General features: G+C 31.6%; 2 protein-coding genes and 1 non-coding gene across 3 annotated transcripts; all 3 read left to right on the forward strand.

Moving 5' to 3' along the window:
- Window positions 1-7,724: 7,724 nt before the first annotated feature.
- Window positions 7,725-8,706, forward strand: LOC105128710 (zinc finger protein ZAT10-like). Its single transcript, XM_011030499.1, has one exon. It carries the CDS (start codon window positions 7,856-7,858, stop codon window positions 8,600-8,602), a length of 747 nt encoding a protein of 248 aa, XP_011028801.1. The 5' UTR covers window positions 7,725-7,855; the 3' UTR covers window positions 8,603-8,706.
- A 2,688-nt stretch (window positions 8,707-11,394) lies between these two features.
- TRNAT-AGU (transfer RNA threonine (anticodon AGU)) lies at window positions 11,395-11,468 on the forward strand. The gene has a single exon. It is a non-coding gene; the product is annotated as a tRNA-Thr (tRNA).
- A 5,465-nt stretch (window positions 11,469-16,933) lies between these two features.
- LOC105128721 (LOB domain-containing protein 39-like) lies at window positions 16,934-18,395 on the forward strand. Its single transcript, XM_011030510.1, has 2 exons — window positions 16,934-17,683; window positions 17,776-18,395. Exons 1-2 carry the CDS (start codon window positions 17,500-17,502, stop codon window positions 18,216-18,218), a joined length of 627 nt encoding a protein of 208 aa, XP_011028812.1. The 5' UTR covers window positions 16,934-17,499; the 3' UTR covers window positions 18,219-18,395.
- The last annotated feature ends 72 nt before the right edge of the window (window positions 18,396-18,467 follow it).

The raw sequence follows: 18,467 nt of genomic DNA on the forward strand, positions 1-18,467 counted from the left end.
GAGAAGTAAATGCCACTGCAATCTCCTTGATACCAAAAATACCAAATGCTTAAAAAAATAATATCCTTCAGACCGATCTGTGCATGTCAACAATCTTAGCCGACTGGTTAAAGGTACGCGTGCCGTCTCTTTTAAGTCAGAATCAATGTGCCTTTATCCCCTGAAGAAGACTCGCAGACAACCTACTTCTTGCACAAGAATTGGTAAAGGATTATCAAATAGTAAACCTCTCTCCTAGGATTGCTGTAAAGATAGAACTTATGAAGGCTTTTGACTCGGTTAGGAATTTCTTTGGAATGCTTTAGGAGTAATGGGCTTCCTTGAAAAATTTATCAACCGGTTCAAGACCGGTGTCACTACTGCCAGCTTCTCTGTTAGCATGAATGGGGATCTTGTTGGCTATTTTCAAGCAAACAGAGGGTTAAGGCAAGGTGATCCTTTATCGTCTTACCTGTTTGTCATTGCTATGGAAGTGTTTTCATGCATGCTCAATGAAGCTACTGACCTTTACCCCATAACGTTCCACTCTAAATGCAAACAGATTCATCTCCCTCATCTATGTTTTCCAGATGATCTATTGATCTTTGTTATAGGAGATCTGGCAGCTATGCAAGGAGTCGCACCTCTTCGTAATCAATTCTATATTACTTCTGGGATGAAGCTCAATCCTCCGAAACGTGAATTATATTGCTCCGGTGTATCCACACTAATTCAGAACTTGCAATTGTCAACAGGATTCAAATTTGGATAAGTGCTTGGTGTGCCATCACTGGAAAGTTAATCTTTATCCGACTGCAAGCCCCATGTAGATAAAATATAGCGAAGAACGCAGAGTTGGGCCTTAAGATGCCTAACCTTTGCTGGCAGACTCCAACTAATCTCCTCAGTGATCTTCAGCTTAGAAAAACTTCGTTGTTCTATCTTTTACCAGCAAAGTAATAAAGATAATTGAGCGAAAATGCAGCTCGTATGGCGTGGGAAAGACGAATCTGCTCATGGTGCTGAGGTAGCTTGGTATAAACTACCTTTTCCTAATCAGGAAGGAGGTCCGGGGTTGATGGAAACAGAAGAATGGAACATTGCATGCATTATGAGATCTATATGGAACCTATTAAAAAAATCAGGCTCACTATAGGTTGCCCGGTCTTATGCCGACCTGCTTAGAGATAAAAGAATTTGGGAAGTAAGAGTGCCTTGTGATTGCAACTGGTCTTGGAGGAAAATTCTGAAACTTCCACCTGTAATCTGGGAATGGATCTCCCATACAATCAGAAATGGAAAAACAACATATCTATGGTGGGATTCATGGCATCCAGAAGGTCCACTCATGGAGAAACACAATAGAAGGATCATCATACACGAAACAGGTGAGTCCCATCTGTTATTAAAAACAAATATGTGTGATATTCTGTCCTAATGGAACTAAGGATGATTCGGAGACTTGGAAATTAACCTTCAACGGCAAGTTCACTGTTAAAAGTTCTTGGGAAGATTTAAGAGCTAAAGGGTGTAGGGTCGATTGGTTCAAAATAACATGGAGCTCCCTCTATATTCCAAAGCATAGTTTTATAGCTTGGCTTATAGTCCTGAACAGGTTGTCTTTGAAAGATAGATATGCAAGAAGAGGAAGCATAACAGCTATTTGTGTCCTCTGCAAACAAGCCAATGAAAGCAGGAATCATTTTTTTTATTGTCAATTTGTGAATGGAGGTTTTACACAAGTGCAGCATCACAGGCAAATTGGCAAATGGGAATTATTTTAACAAAATTATAAAAAAAAAAATCAATTTTTACTTAGTTATTAGACCTTGTGATCTGACTCAAGACCTTGATAGGTCTGGTCAACTTAATAAAATCAATAAAATAATGTTATTTAAACGGATAGATGTTTGCACTGGTTAAAAAAATTTTGTACTCGGCCAAATCTCAAGATAATATCTATCCAGTCATCCATTGAACCAAACCTAAAATATTTTTAGACAAAAACAAACAAATAAAACATTTCAATTTTATTTTTGAAAAGGCTCCTTGTAAAAATCCCATTGAAACTGCGTTCCAATTTGTGTTTTATTAAATTTTGAATTTTTTATTTCAAATTATTTTTTATGAGTTTTTTATTATTTCAATATATTGATATTATAAAAAAAATTTAAAAAATTTTAAAATTTTTTTTTAATATATTTCTAACAAAAAAAAAAAAAACAGCAAAACAACTTCACGCTTATTTCAATTCAATCCGGATTTCACCGGACAAATCGATCAAAAATGCCGTCAGCTTTGCTCTGCCCTGGTCTAATTACGTGGACCATCTTTATTGGGCTTTCATTGGACGGAAATTATTTAGGGAAGATGCGGCTGTAAGGGCCCAAAAGCTTTAGGTCGGTGGCGCTTGGAGTTATCTGGATGCTTCGCGAATCTACTTCCCTGCCTTTTCTCACACTATATTAAAAAAAAAAACCCCAAATTTCGAGATTGTCATACGTGTCAAAAATGATTCATGGACAGATGGTGGAGTGTATCTCTTGCGTGTGAATGTGAAGTGTATAACAGGATGACTATCTTAGCTGCTGTACATTATTTATGAAAATAAAGTTTGAAATAATTAATGATTCTTTGATATTTGTACCGATAGACATTGCTGTGGATGATTTGATCCATTAGTTAGCAAGCCGGTCCGGTCGGCAACCATGTTATCCAAAGCAAGATTGATAATAATGTTTTTTTTTTTTTACATGAGATGAAAAAATGTAATGTAAAATAAAATCATAAAATTATAAAATTATAAATAAAATTTTTAATTAATTATTTATTGATTATTTCAGATAAAAAATAAATTATATTAAAATTTAATAAAAAAAATTAACAATATTATAATTAATAAGTGATCTAAATAAAATAAAATAGATAGATAGTATGAATCAATAAATTAATTATATATGTCTTAGGACAAAACTTTTTAATAAGATAAAGAAATCATTGAATAGTAAAAAATACATAAGAATCTAGTGACAACTTAGTTGTTTTTATTACAAATTATAATGAAATACTTTTGAAATATAACTTAACGAGTCTAAACTAATAATTAATTAACATAAGTTAAATAATAAAATAAACTTTCAAACAATATCTAAGGCGTTAGAATAAACCCATCTTAAAAATAATTACTCAACATTAAGTAAATAGATAAATATAATAGGAAAATAAAACCAAAGTCTTCATACTACAATTCTTTTATGTAGTCCGAATTTTTAATTTTTATACATTATTGGTAGATTTCAGTCCTGATTTCAAACACATTATTCTCACTTGTCTCAATGAATTACTAGGACTAATATATATGGTTGAAAATCTTGAGATGTATTATTTCCAAATCAACTTGAAATTACAGCAAAAGTTTACTTGTAGCTTTAGATATGTCACAAACAGTACACGAAGGTTTAACTTGACAAATTTGACAAGATTTGTCTGATAACTTAGACCTTTTAAAATAATATGTTCTTGAACTCCATTTGATTTGAAACGTTACCATAATATAATTGCACATGTCTAATATTTATCTGTAAAATTATAGCTCGATTCAATATACGATTTGATAGATATATCTGATCTTGCAAAATTGATTAGCTAAATTTTTAAAGTTAGATTCAAACCTGAATTTGTTCACATTATAAATTTAGTAAAATCATAAAATCAGATTGAGTTTACCATTTTTACTATTTTTATCTGGTTTGCACAAGTCAATTCTAATTTTACTAGTTTTTGAGTTTTTAGTTTGATTTTATATGTTTAATACATGTTGACTTGTATAATCATATGATTTTACTAGTTAACTTGTAATTTTGACAACAATGACCTAAAGTCTAAAATAAAATGAGTTTCATTTTAATTTTTTTTTTAATATTATCTATTAAACTCGAGTAATTGAGATGATTATTTTATAATCTAGTTAACTTGATCAAACTTAACTAAATTAAAATTAAAGATTTTTTTTAAAAAAAAAACCTAAAACTAAGCAAATGATAACAAAAATAACCAGGTAACCCACAAGCCATATCCTAAACCAATTCAATCCCTAGATCATGTTTTATAATTATAAACGTAAAATGTCTATAATTCAATTCCCAAGAACAATTAAGTGGAATCCTAACGTATTTAGCAAAAATACATATTATATGGGTTTTTCATAATAGTAATATATATAATTTATTATAGATTTCCGTGATGAAATTATTATTTTACCCATCAATCTTTTATTTTTAAAGCTTTGCTTGAGGGTGAAATAGTATTTTCCACGTGAAAAAATAGTCTGTATAAGATTTATTAGGAATATGTTAATGTGTTTTTATTTTGAATGTAATATAATGATTGAATTTTCTTTAAAAACAAAGTTTTAATATAACCATTCTAAAAGCTTTCTGGACATTTTCTTTTTTCTAGTGCACGATAAAAATACTTGATTGCCCCTTGCACCATATTTTTTTAGCTTTGTTTTAAGGGTTTTTTTGTATTTTTATATAGGCTTTTTTTGTTGTATTTGCAGTGAGCTAGGGTTTTCTATTTTCTTTTAACACAAATCTAATACTATGAAAAATAAAAGTTGTCAAGCTCATTGGATCAACATGAAGGCGTATCATCTCCACCCGTACCATTTGATCGATGCGTGAGGTGCATTACGGTGATCGTACCTCGCCTTCCATGACGACTTTATAAAAGTCTAATTGTTCTCTTCATGGTAGTCTATCGTATGTTATTAGTGGAGCTATGGTTAACCTTCAATCAGACTTTTTTTTTCTTATCCTATTTTTTTCTCTTTTTTTTTGTCAAACTTTAATTTTATCCGTTGAATATATTTTATCTTCTACTTTGGTCCCTATTCTTTTTATTGCTAATTGCTTTATTTTATTTTGAATCATTTTTTTTCAATTGCATCACTCATATTTGATTCAATTCAATTTTTTTAGAATTTAACCCTCATTATTTTGATTTTTTTTATTTATCCTTAATGTTTTTCTAATTAATTTCTTTCAATTTGATCATTTGAGTCTATCTTATCTCCTAATTTGGTCCTTTTTTTCTTAATTGCTAATTGTTTTATTTTGTTTTGAATCATTTTTTTCTCAATTGCATCCCTTATTAGGAAGGTTCAAAAAAATTGACCAATCGATTAAACCAAAAAAATTGAGAAAAAATTAATTGAAAAAACTGAATAAAAAATAAAAAAACCCACCCCGTTCGGTTCGATTCTAGTTTAAAAAAGCTTAAAACGATTAAACTAGACCAAACCAAATCGATTTAAAAAAAGATATAAAAAGAATCATCATTAACCTTAAATCACTTATCCTCTTAATTTCTAGTCGTTAACCCCCTCTTCCCTTTCAGCCTTTCTCTTTCCATTCCCGGAACCTTAAATTACTTTTTTCCTTTCCAGTTGCCACTTCCCCTCAAGCCTTCCCTTCCCTTTTTTCTTTTCCCTTTTCCCTTCCTCTTTCCCATCCCAAAACCCTAAAACACCTTTTTCCTTTCCAACCACCACCGCCCCAAGCCTTCCCTTCCCTTTTCCCCTTCTAGTTTCACAATCCAAATGCAAGGGAACTGTTATTCAAGAAATCATGACTTTGATAGTTATACAGTATAACTTATACTAGTTACATCCTTGTGCTGCGCGAAGGCAAGCTTTGAGATTCTCTACATACCCCAAAAGAACCAAAGATCAGAAAAAAAATTATAGTCAATCAGCTTACTTCGGGACCTCCCTTTCCCCTTTTCCTTCCCCTTCCCAGCTCCTATGTGGAAGACTTTGATTGCTGGTTATTTTTTTTTATTGTTTTTCTTAAATTTTTAAGTGGTTGCTGTGATTAATAACTTAGATTGATATTTCATGTCAAATTTTTCCTTTGATTTAGTTCAGTGATGAAGATTGATCTGGTTTTTTATGGTTTTTATGCTAAAAAACCAACCCGACCATAACAAAACCAATTCAGTTTGAATCGGTTCTTGGTTCGATTCGAGTTATATTCATAAGGAATATTATTTTTCGGTTCAGCTAATTTTTTGGGTTAAAACTGGACCGAACTAGACCGTGAACACCCATGTCCCTTATATTTATTCAATTTTTTTTTTTATCTTAGTCCTCGTTGTTTTGGTTTCTTTTTATTTAATCCTCAATACTTTTTTATTATTTTCTTTACAATTTAATTCCTTAATATTTTATTTCATTTAATTTGTGTTATAAGTTGTAACCCCGTTCCTTTTATTTCTTTTTGCTTTTATTTCATTTTCAATTTTATTTTTTAATATTTTTTATAATGAGAAGATTTGATTTCGTTATTTTTTTCATTATTGCCTTTTATGGGCAAATCCTAGCATTATAAATTGGGTGGTGAATTTTAAAAATTAGCATGAGTTGATTCTAATTTTTTTTATGTATTTTGTTTTTATTATTTTTTTGCATGTTTCATTATCTTTTATTATGTTGTTTGAAAATTTAACTTAATTATTTTTTTAGTTTTTTTATATGGAGTTATTAAGATGTTTAAAGGTTTTTTGTGTTAACATGTATTTACTTACTTAAGGTTTGTTTTTTTCACCATTTTTTTTTTACATTAAAGTTTTTTTAATCTTTCCCCAAGATAAGAATAGCCCGCTAAACAATTTGTTTTTTGAATGCGCCATAGATCGAAGACCAAGAGCATAACTAGCCTATTTTGTTTTGATTTTTTTCCCTCCTTTTTCACGCACAGTCCCATCCCTTCGAGCTTAGCATGCTTACAATTTAGCTGCATCATTTTCTTTATTTTAGTTTATCCTCACATTTTTGTCATTGGGTTTTTTTTCTTTTTACTATTATTCTTTTTTTAATCATTTCATTTCATTAAAATTAATATAATATATTTGACTTAATCAGGTATATAACCCGCAATGCGGATTTTCCTCTTTTTTTTACTGACGCATTTGCAATGAATGAATATTATTTTTATTTTCTTTTTGCTAAAAATATTTTTAACCAGCCTGCGCTAACGCAAGAACTACATAGCTAGTCAATTATTATAAGTTGTTGGAAGATACCACCCACTTGCATATATTAGACACCTTTGATATTTATTTTTTTTGGGTTTACCTCAGCTTAAATGAAAGTTTAAGCTTCCCCACTACACCTCCATCACTTGGTTAACACATGTACATGTTGTCCACCAAACTTAGAAAATTCTCCCTTCAATTCGCCTCCTAATTACTACCAATTGACTGTTTACTCTAGTTGGTTGTTTGATGCCTATGAATATCCAAGTGTGCATGCACGGACGTCGGCTGCCGTCTAGTATAAAGAGGCAAATTGATTTAAGATCACCTTTGCTTGGAAAAGTAAAGGTTCCTTGTATTTGACTTGGAAGCAGTCCCGGTCTTCCCTCCGCTACTCCCTCCCGAAGGCTGTCCTGTTTGCTACTTTAACTCACTCCTGGCGTGTCCTTGTACTATTCTCTTACTTTGACCGAATTTGGTCAGGTCAGCAAGTCACTCTTGGCCACCAAGAGCCTCAAAATTGCCCACCAAGAAAGACGCCTCCTTGGCCTTTCCTATTACTAAACGTGCTCCACTGGATTTTTGTTTTGGATTCCTACTAACCCTTCGAATCTCTTTCGTTAGCTCACACCTCTTACTTTCCAACCACTTGTCACGCAACTTCCTTCTCGAGTACTTGTCCCTTGTATATAACCCACACCATCCCCTCACTCTTAACTCATAAAATTCACTCTTCTTCTATCACAAAAACAAGCTCTCTCTCTCTCTCTCGCTCTCTCTAGAGTTATCAGCAATTCATCACTCCTCTTCTGCTTTCTATATTAAGAAAACGAATCAGATGGCATTAGAAGCTTTAAACTCTCCAACTGCAGCCCCCACATCGTTTCAATTTGAGGATTTAAGCCTCCCCTGCGCGGGAGAGCCATGGGTAAAGCGCAAGCGCTCTAAGCGTCCACGTCTCGACCACCAGCCTACTGAAGAAGAATATCTCGCTCTCTGTCTTGTCATGCTAGCTCGAGGTTCCACCAATCTCCAATTCTCCACTTCAGGCCATCAGAAGTCCCTCACCCCATCAACAGTTTTCACATCTTCCGAGCTAAAAAATAGTTACAAGTGTTCCGTATGCAACAAGGAGTTTCCTTCATACCAAGCCCTAGGCGGTCACAAGGCGAGTCACAGAAAACTAGCTGGAGGCGGCGAAGACCAAACTACTTCCAGTACAACTACTTCTGTCATAACAGCAACAAAAACCGTATCTAACGGAAGCGGTAAGACTCACGAGTGCTCCATCTGCCACAAGACTTTTCCCACTGGACAGGCCTTGGGTGGTCACAAGAGGTGTCACTATGAAGGCATCATAGGAGGCGGCGAAAAGAGTGGTGTCACTTCAACTTCTGAAAGTGCTGGATCTACTAACACTCGCACTCATAGCCACAACGAATTTGACCTCAATATTCCTGCCTTGCCAGAGTTCTCTTCATGTTTCTCTGTATCTGGTGAAGATGAAGTTATGAGCCCTCTACCGGCAGCGAAAAAGCTTCGTATTTCGATGCCACCCAGATTTGTAGTCTCCCAAGCTCAGTAGAAAAATTATAACCTCTGTTAGGCTGTGTTAGGTGATGTCAATTTAGAGATTTATTCCATTGTTTTGACTTTTTTAATTTATTTAATTAATTTTTTTTGTGCATAGAAGTTGGATATTTCAGTTGTAATACTTGAAATTCAATTAATAAGTATCTTATTATCTTAACTTAACTTGTTGGATCTGTTAGTTTAATTTAATTTTCTTTTCAAGTTGCAACGTGTTGGGTTGTTTGTATTTATTTCATACCTTTTGGCATTCACTACCCTAGCGTGCTCGCATCAGCTTTGATGTGTGCGCATAGCTTGACCACCTCATGATGAGTTGCACAGCCGCGTGACCAGCGGAGCAAGTAGTGGTGGCGAGTTCTTTGAAAATTGAGCGTAGTTGTCGGGTCCGGCAAAGTTGTTAGATTTGGTTTTGATGATTAACTTGGAAAAAAATCTACATTACTGTGTTAATAGTCAATTTAAAGATTTTTAGTTGAATATCTCAATTAAAACAAGTTATTCATTTTTTAAAAATCTTTAATATTGAATCGATTGTATTTAAATGCTATCATATTAATATTTTTTAAATTCAATTGAAAATCTGTTTAAATTAAATTTTAATTCATAAAATTTTCAACGCATAGCAAATTTAACATCCATGGTTTGAGGTCCACTTATTACGTGTCATGGGAATATAAAATATTTTCCACGCCAAGCTTGCAATCTAAAAAACATACGGTCCTTATCGCAATTCATGAAGCAGCTAGAAACTAGACAAAACGCGGTGGTTTGCACTGTTGAAACACGTTGGTCTTCTGGTTGTGATAATAAAAGAAAAAATTACAAGGGAATATTAATTTTTATGCGAGTCCAATTAAGCCTGAATAATATTTTATATAATATATACATCTTATTAAATATCTTCGTAAATATTTAGGATATTTATATAATATTTATATTAAATATCTTATAACTTAAATATTTATATAAAAATATATTAAAACTTAGATATTTTAAAGATAATTATCTTTAGAAAGTTTATATAAATGATTTTTTTTAGAAAATAAGAGAGGGGTTATCTCTATTAAAAAAATATAAGATTCAATACGGGTCTAATACAAGATTTAAACAAAGTGTAAAAACCACTTAAATCTAGAAAATACTTATAATTCCCGTCACCTATATAAACATTATACTAACTTAAATATTATATTATTTTTTTAGCAAGTATTGCTGGGCTTACCAAGTCCTTCCAATCTAGTTTTATTAGTCCATTAAAAACATATGATATAGATAAATTATGTTAATTATATGATGAGACATATAATATCATCGAATATCCATATATGCTTATTAATTTTTGAGTATTTATCAGTTTCTTTCTTGAATATATTTATATTTTGTTAAATTAAATTTTATTTGACATGACATTCAAATATTTTGATAATTATATAAATATTTATTGTGTATTGATATCAATCCTGTCATAAACTTCATATTAATAAAGAGCAGTTAGTTTTTGTACACATTGTATTTATATACCTAGCCAGTAATAGAGATATCAACTTATGATAACTAATTATCCCACAGTACTCTGATCTGCAAACCTTAGGGTTTCATCTATTATTTGTTATATGATAGCATGTATTTTATTATCATATTCTAATACTCTTAGTATATATATTTATATCAATATATTCACAACTTACATTCTGTAATGTTTAAGATATATATTAAATGTTATTTTCTCACCGAATTAGTTGAATTCACTCTTTTTTATTGATATTATTTTCAGTTTATTAGTTTTTATTAGTATGTTGATTTGTTGAAAGTTCTTGTTACTTTCTTTGTTGGTATACCTTACTTGCTTTACAAGACTTTTTGTTTAGTATTTTTTTAGTATCATAGATGCTCCACTGCTATATTTCTATATTTAAAGTCTGGATTTTATACTGTAACAAGTATTATGAAGTGTTATTTTTTTTTTAAGGAACATTTAAAAGTTTACAAAATGGTGTGTATTTTGTATAAATGATATATATGTTATAAGACTTGGCATAGATAGGGCATCCCTCACAGCATCGTTTTCACGTTGCCAATCACGGATTTGGAGTTCGAGTCATAAGAGGTTGAATATGTAAAACGAAGAGACTGAAATAGATACAAACATGTATTCAACAATTTTAGTGAAAATCCAAGTTATTTGGCACAAGATTAAAGTTAAGGGGGCGGCGTGGAATGTTTCGTGGATTAATTAATTAACACATACACCACAGTTTTGCATGAAATTCATTGATAATTATTTTGAAATATTAATTAAAAAACTATAATTTCTATTTTTTAAATTTAATTTTTAACTTTTCAAGTTTATACAATGTGAAATACACACTAATTGAACTTTTAATGGAAGATAACAATGTGAAGAAGTCAACTATTCGGGATTATTTCACACCACTAAGGAAGCATGCTTCAAGGGGGGTTTAAGTATTCCCACCTGCCTGTTAATTAATTATTGTGTCATTCTAATCCCAGTTTCCATCAACTTGCTTCATATGCCCCACTTCTGATAGCAGTTCCTGTGGTTTCTATTCGTTGAATCTGTAGCTTTGGGGCTCCAGTGCATGCGTGAGCTATCAGCTATTCACTATCGTGGTCCACTCCAGTCATCTTGTAATAAATTAAACTAACTAATTAATAGTTAGTTGGTCGGCAGACAGAGTAAAGAGGATTAAGAGGGACATAAGCAAATGACTTCATGACTTATATTGAATGATATATAAAAAAGTCTTTCTGAGACCATCAACAGCTCTCGTAGCTCAGTTGGTTAGAGCACCCGTTTAGTAAGCGGGAGGTCTTGAGTTCGACTCTCAACGAGAGCAATGATTTGATATTTTTTGCGCGATAACTAAGTACACGCACCTTCGTTGGATCCAAATAAAATTCTAGTGAACAGAATTGTCAATTTTTTTTTTTTGACATGTAAACAAAAAAATTATGCCATGAAAGTAAAGATTAGGCACCTCCTATTTTTTTTACAAAAATCTGATCTGGGAAGATATTTATGTTATTTGTTTATTATATCCCTTGATGAACCATTGGATTAATTATTTTTATTAAAATAATATTGTTTTTTTCTTAAATTATTGGTTAATCTTTTAATTTTGAAAAATTGATTTATTATTCCTTTGATATGATTGATAACTGGCAGATACAAAAATATCTTATTTAGTGAAGTTGTGGATTCTTTCATAACTAAGCTAGTAATGTTTTAAGATAAAATATAATAATATTATATAAAAATACTTTGAAAATAAATATAAAATAAAAAATAAAAAATTTAAATATTTTATTTAAATTATTCATAATTTATTTATGGCCTATAAATTTTTTAAGGGAGTTGAGGGATTAAAGTGTAATATTACTTAATAATATTGAAATATATATATATATATATATTATAATATTGATGGTAATGTTTTTTATATTAATATTAATGAAAATATAATGTTTTATTAAAAAAATTTATATATATTTAATGAGTATAAGGTAAAATTCAAACTATAAATATAACAAAAAGAAAAAAGAAGAGATATTTTCCTTAACTGAGTCCAGAGAAAAACGGTTACTCGCTTGGTTGAGTTGAGGAAGGTTTTCGAGGGGTGTTTTTAAACAATATAAGTACAAGACCGAGAAGCAATTGAAAATGCATCGATTGACTGTACTGTACGAATCAAGAGAACGCGTTCCAGTCTGGTAGGCAGAGAAAAGTAGAGTAAAATAATCACACACCCATAAGAGAGGAAGATTAAGTCAACCATTGACTTTTTTGGCTTGGAATTTAACTCCATGGCAATTCGTGGCTCTAATTATAAACTGGTCTTTGTTTAACAACCAGCTGAATGGGAAAAATCATAACTTTGATTTTTGTTTTTTACCTGAAATTCTGTACATGTGTTCTTTCAATTCAATAAATAAAAAAATAGAATATAAATTGAGATTTTTTTTGGTCATATAAAAAAAATATTTAAATGTCAATTCCTTCCTTCCTTGTAGGTAATGCATGATGAAAGAATATAGGTACTGAATTTAAATTGAGATGGAATTTGGACGATTAAAAGAAAGTAAATTCAATGAAAAATAACTAAACAAACCTAGTTATTTAAAATAAATTATTTTTCATGCGTTTAATTTTGTTTTATTTATTTATTTAGTTACATAATTAAAAAAGAAGGGACTCAATCAATATAAACAAGCAGAAGATTCCAAAAAAAAAAAAAACTTCAAAAAAATATGATAAAATCCGTTAATTTTATCGAGAGCAAATGTTGAACATCACTCAATGTATTAAAAGTAAAGACTAATGAGGTTGATCATACAGCTAATGAGGCCTTAAAGGAAATACAACAAATCGATTTGCATTTTCAACAAAAACTAAAAAAGGCCCTTTTCATCTGGGCTTGTTCCCAGAGACACAGAGTCCATAAATTCATACATGTTGCTGTTAACCGAGGCCACAAATCAATAAAATTGCGAGTTCACGAAACTTTAAATCAAAATTCACTTCACACACATTAAAAAAAAATTATGGTATTGAGTGAGTAATTAGTGTTGTTCTATTATTTATTTTTTAGAATTTACTTAAAAAATAAAAACCATATAAAAAAGAGAGGAAAGAGGATGTAAAACTCATGATCTATATAAAATTATAAAAATATCTCTATTTAGAATTTTTTTCATAATTATATATTTTTTTTAAAAATCAAGAAAATAACTAATACAACACTACCAATTACTTTATTTACTGAGCACCACAAAATCACTAGACATAAAAAATTTTATGATGCTTATTATCAGATATCTTCATTATATTTTGTATTATTAACAGACTTGTTCCGGAAACAACTTGCAAGGTCTAGGTTATTAGAAAGCTAGATTAACTTAAATTATTTTAAAATGATATTATCCTTAATAAAACAAATGGAAAAAACACTAAAATAAAGTTGATTTGGATGCAATTTTTTTTAAAATGTAAATTTTATATGGACGAGGCTTACACAAGTCTGTCATACTCAATCAACCATGAATTAATCCAAAGGATCATATAGGATTAACTCAATCAATATCCAAAATAGTTAAAAAAATAAATCTCACATGAGCCAACTCCAGGTCACCATCCTCCTACTGCATCGCGTGTAATACCTATACATACCTGCGAATTGTGAAATAATAGTCTCCGGAATACTGAAGCTTGACAGTTCGGTTGAAAGTCAATAGTAGCAATTGAGCTCATGAAGAAAGCTTTCAGTAAAGTGTTTCTTTTCCTTTTCTTTTTAAAATAACTTCCAGTACTTTGATATCAAGTATGAACCAAATATTAATGATTATCCTGGAATCAAACTTGTACTGAAAGTATACAACAATCAGCAGCATTTTGTGTTTTTGGTAGGTTAGTATATAATTTTTTTGAAAGTATTTTTAATTAAAAATATATCAAAATAATAATAATATTTTTAATTTTTGATACCAAAATTATCTAAAAATACTTAAAAAAAACCATTAAATTCTATTACCTTGCTAATGGCACAAAACATTTAAACTGTGGACCAAGTACAAATTCTGTTTTTCCTACCTGGCTAAATTATGAATTAAACATCCTCGATAACTGATCCACAGTTTTCCTCCCAAGCAAACAAGATGGCCTGCTCAGAGCATAAGGCAATGACACAACATGGAAAGCTCCAAATCACTTGATGTTGCTGTCGGTAGAGACCTAGTTCGATTCGTCTTGAAACTCAAAGCATGCATCCAAAAAAAGAGACAAAATCGAGGACAGAAAGATGCATTAGTGCTACGAGCTGAAACTGAAGCTTAGATGCAAGATGCCAATATAGCATGAATGGTGTCTGGGATGAAAGGACTCGTTTCTCCTGTCTTCAACTAAGAGATGTGCCTATGCAAATCTAGCCAAAGGGGTTTGAGAATGCTGTAACTTCGGTTTACTAACAGTGTGTCTATTTTGAGGAAAGGGAATGGAAATGAGAGTAATTAAAAGAAAATTAAGTTAGTTTTTTTATTTCCTCGATCGGATGCTAGAGTCGAGAGATTTTGTTTGGTGTAAAATAATTCACAAGAAAATAATCAACATAAAATAATTTATTGTTGATAAAAATATATACTCTCAACTCATATAATTCTATATAATATCTCAAAAACAATAATCAACTCATAATATTATCCAACTATCTTATCACATTATCTACTCTTTTTTTTCACTTTTTTATTTTTAAAAATGGATTAACAAAATATCAACTAAACAAAGAGGATTGAATTATAAATGGGTTTAAAACGCAAAAATTAAAAATAATTTTTAAAATCATGAGAACTAATTAACTCTAATTTTACTAAATCAAGTAGACTAAATTGTAATTAACACTTCCGGACACCATGTTAAAGAGGTCGAGAGTTTGTGCCTTGATTCAATGGATTCTTTCTTCTCGTCAAAGAACCATCAAGTGAAGCTACGTATCATGGATGATAGGTTAGGCATTTAATCCCAAAAAACACGGTGCTAAAATAATTGTGGGAGTAGACGGTGGTGCTCGCTACAGGGAAGAAATAATTGGGGTAATAGAAGTTCAACTCAACTCAAACTCTCAGCCGAGCCGTGCCCTTTCCATATCGCTGTCTGTCCAACTCTCTGTTGATATCTTCCTAGTGGGCCTACTAAAACAGATTATGTTTATCTCATCTGTGCCGAAAACGAATGTGTTCCATGTATTTAAACACCGTATTTATTCTATTAAAAAAAAGAAAAAGAAAAAATATCATGTATATTATCTTCTTTTTCTGTGCGGTGCATGAAGGATAAAACATAAAGAAACTAGGGTCTTATGAACAAAATGCTAGCAGCATCACCCGAAAGGAGTCTAATCGAACTCGGAGGTGGAGAATCCCAAACCTTACTAGTAGAAATCTGGGAAGCACCAAGCTTATCTAAGAAACCTGCAACATAATTTTCCTTCTCAAAGGGTATGCTGCATACTATCTTACTCCTATACCTGACAAGTTTTTTGGGTCCCGTATGAGCTTAAATTAGGCTAATTAGCAAGGATAATAATTATCTTAAGGAAAAAGAAAAAAAAAAGATTTGGTAAAACAAGGGTCATGTTCTTATTCTTAGGAAGCAAATTGTCCTAATACATTTTAGTTTTTTTTATACCTTGATGTTTTAAATTTTTAAAAAATATATTATATTAATATATTTTTACATAAAAAAATTTAAAAAATAATTACTAAAATCGTAAAATCATCTGAATTGAGAGTATTTGAATGTTCATCCATAATAGATGGAAGGTATATTTGAGCCTGCCATTTTTTCCTCAAAGCGAGAGCTTCATTCGGCCAGAAAATTGAGGGCCTGATTGTGATGGCTTGCATGGAGTTTTTGTGGTCGGTGGGATTTTTATGGATCAATGGTCAGCGGGGAGTTAATAAAATGAACTTTTACATTGAAAACCATCAACTAATTTTTTTTATTGATCTGCTGAATTATCTTATCTATTTTATAATTTTTATGATAATTATCTTTTTCTTATCGCATTAAACATAGTAAATATTTTTCAAAATCCATATTAAATTGCTATTGTAGTTTTTTCTCATTTGTTTTGAAAATGAATGTGTTCCATATATTCAGACACCATGTGCTTATTCTATATATATATATAAAAACATCATGTTTTTTTTTGTCTTACCTCTTATGCCTGGCAAGTTTTGTCGGGGACATGAGCTTAGATTTAGCCTCATTAGCATAAGAAAGAAATGAAAAATAAAGGCAAAGATTAGATAAAATTAAATAAAGGCAAATATTAGATAAAATTAATAGTCATGGGTAATACCATAATAAAAATGATTCTTTCCCTTTTCTTTTCAATTTTAACAATTCAATATATTCTCATGTTAGTTTTTATATATTAAAATTTAGAATAGAGTGTAGATCACATGTCAGTGAATTAATTTAAAAATTTAATTTTTTTTATAAAAATAAAAGTAATTTGTTTGATAATTTTTTTATAAAAATATAAATGAATTTTTAATCAAATCACAAATTAACTTAAGTTTTTAATAATGTTATATCAAGTCAATTAATTCCTATGCTTTTTTATAAAATTTGAATAACTTTAAATTTCAAGTTGGCTGGTACAAACTTGTTTCAATTTAATAATTATATTTAAAAAGCAGATATTTTCAATGATTCTAAATAAATACCAATTGACACTTGAAGCATATATATTTTCTTATAATCTCTTCTAAAAGTCAAATAATGAATTATAATAATACGAAAAGCACAACCACTTAGGACCACCAAGCTAAACATCCGAGCCACAAAAGAAGACATCAATTCCCAGCTCTATCCCACGCTTCCACCTATGGGGCAACTGGACTTTAACTTCGTACCCGTACCTTAAAAAAAACCAACTAAAAGAAAAAACAAAAGCAAGCGGACCCACTTCAATCTGACGACCCAAAACACTCAAAAAAATAAAATCCAATGGCGTACCTTGACTTGTAGAACAAAAGACGCGAAAACACGGAGCCGCTCGTGCCCAGAGTTTGGAAGATATTCGCCTCGACAACCACAAACCCTTCCCGGACCCCACAAATCACTAAAAAATCCCCACCGTTCAATCAGCAAAACCCCTTAACTTAACCGCAGTTTCCTTTTAACTTAACCACTTAACCACACCCCCTCCTTTTGCCCTCTTATACACCTTCACCGCTCCCTAAAGCTCACTTCTTCCCCTCACTTAAAACTAATCCTCTCTTGCTTTATCACCAAGAAAAATATCACCATTTTATTTGATCATCACGAAAAGCATCAAGATCAGTGAGTAATTATATCAGACGGTGGATATGAGCTGCAATGGTTGCCGAGTGCTGCGAAAGGGGTGCAGCGAGACATGCGTATTGAGGTCGTGTCTGCATTGGATCCCCACCCCTGAAGCCCAAGGCAACGCTACCCTGTTTCTAGCTAAGTTTTTTGGCCGCAGTGATCTCATCTCTCTCATCTCCGCCGTTCCCGAGTCCCAACGCCCTGGTATGTATAAACTTATAAACACACCCAAAACCGTATATACACATCTATATATGTAGAAGAGTACAAATTAATTTTACCTTTTCTTTTTGTAGTTTTGTTTCAATCGCTGTTATTCGAGGCGTGCGGGAGAACAGTGAATCCGGTGAACGGAGCGGTGGGGCTATTGTGGAGCGGTAACTGGCACTTGTGTCAGGCGGCTGTCGAGTCAGTGCTTTCTGGTGAAACCTTACGGCCGTTACCTGGAATTCTCACCGGAGTCTTAGCGCAGAATTGTGATGAATCATCTGACAGTTTCTCTGCGGCTGCGTACGCCGTGCATAGCATGACGTGGAATCAATCAAAACCGTTTGATAAGGAGAATAATAATCAAGTGGTGTCTGATCATCATGTGAATCTGTGTCTCGCTAGAGGAAGTGGTGGAAGAGATAAGAGAGGAAGAGATGCGGTGTCGTTTTATACAGGAGGAGAATCGGAGACCACAAGCTTTGAAAGCAGTGGGGCTGATAAGAAAAAACTTTTGAACCTGTTTGTTTGAATAAATAATAAAATGAAGACACAGAGTAAAGGTTTTGTTGTAACCTCTTTTTTTCCTCTATAAATATAATGCCGGAATTTTAATCCGGTGCGTTTTTGGCTGGATATGGACATTTTTCCGGTGTAACTTTGTTTTAGTTTTTTTTAATTATTATTATTGTTTTAGTTAAATTATCGGTTACTCTTTTCTCTTTGTTTTTCGCTTTTATGATAATGATGGTTCATCATGTGTTTATTTATCAATTTGATG

Source organism: Populus euphratica, unplaced genomic scaffold (assembly GCF_000495115.2).
Source record: "Populus euphratica unplaced genomic scaffold, PopEup_1.0 scaffold2.1, whole genome shotgun sequence".
In the NCBI taxonomy this organism is placed as follows: domain Eukaryota; kingdom Viridiplantae; phylum Streptophyta; class Magnoliopsida; order Malpighiales; family Salicaceae; genus Populus; species Populus euphratica.

What these genes read in the sequence shown, in the direction of transcription:
- LOC105128710 (XM_011030499.1), top strand. Translation starts at nt 7,856, where the DNA reads ATGGCATTAGAAGCTTTAAACTCTCCAACTGCAGCCCCCACATCGTTT.
- LOC105128721 (XM_011030510.1), top strand. Translation starts at nt 17,500, where the DNA reads ATGAGCTGCAATGGTTGCCGAGTGCTGCGAAAGGGGTGCAGCGAGACA. An exon ending in TCCCGAGTCCCAACGCCCTG is followed by an intron (nt 17,684 to 17,775) that starts GTATGTATAAAC and finishes TTCTTTTTGTAG; the next exon opens with TTTTGTTTCAATCGCTGTTA.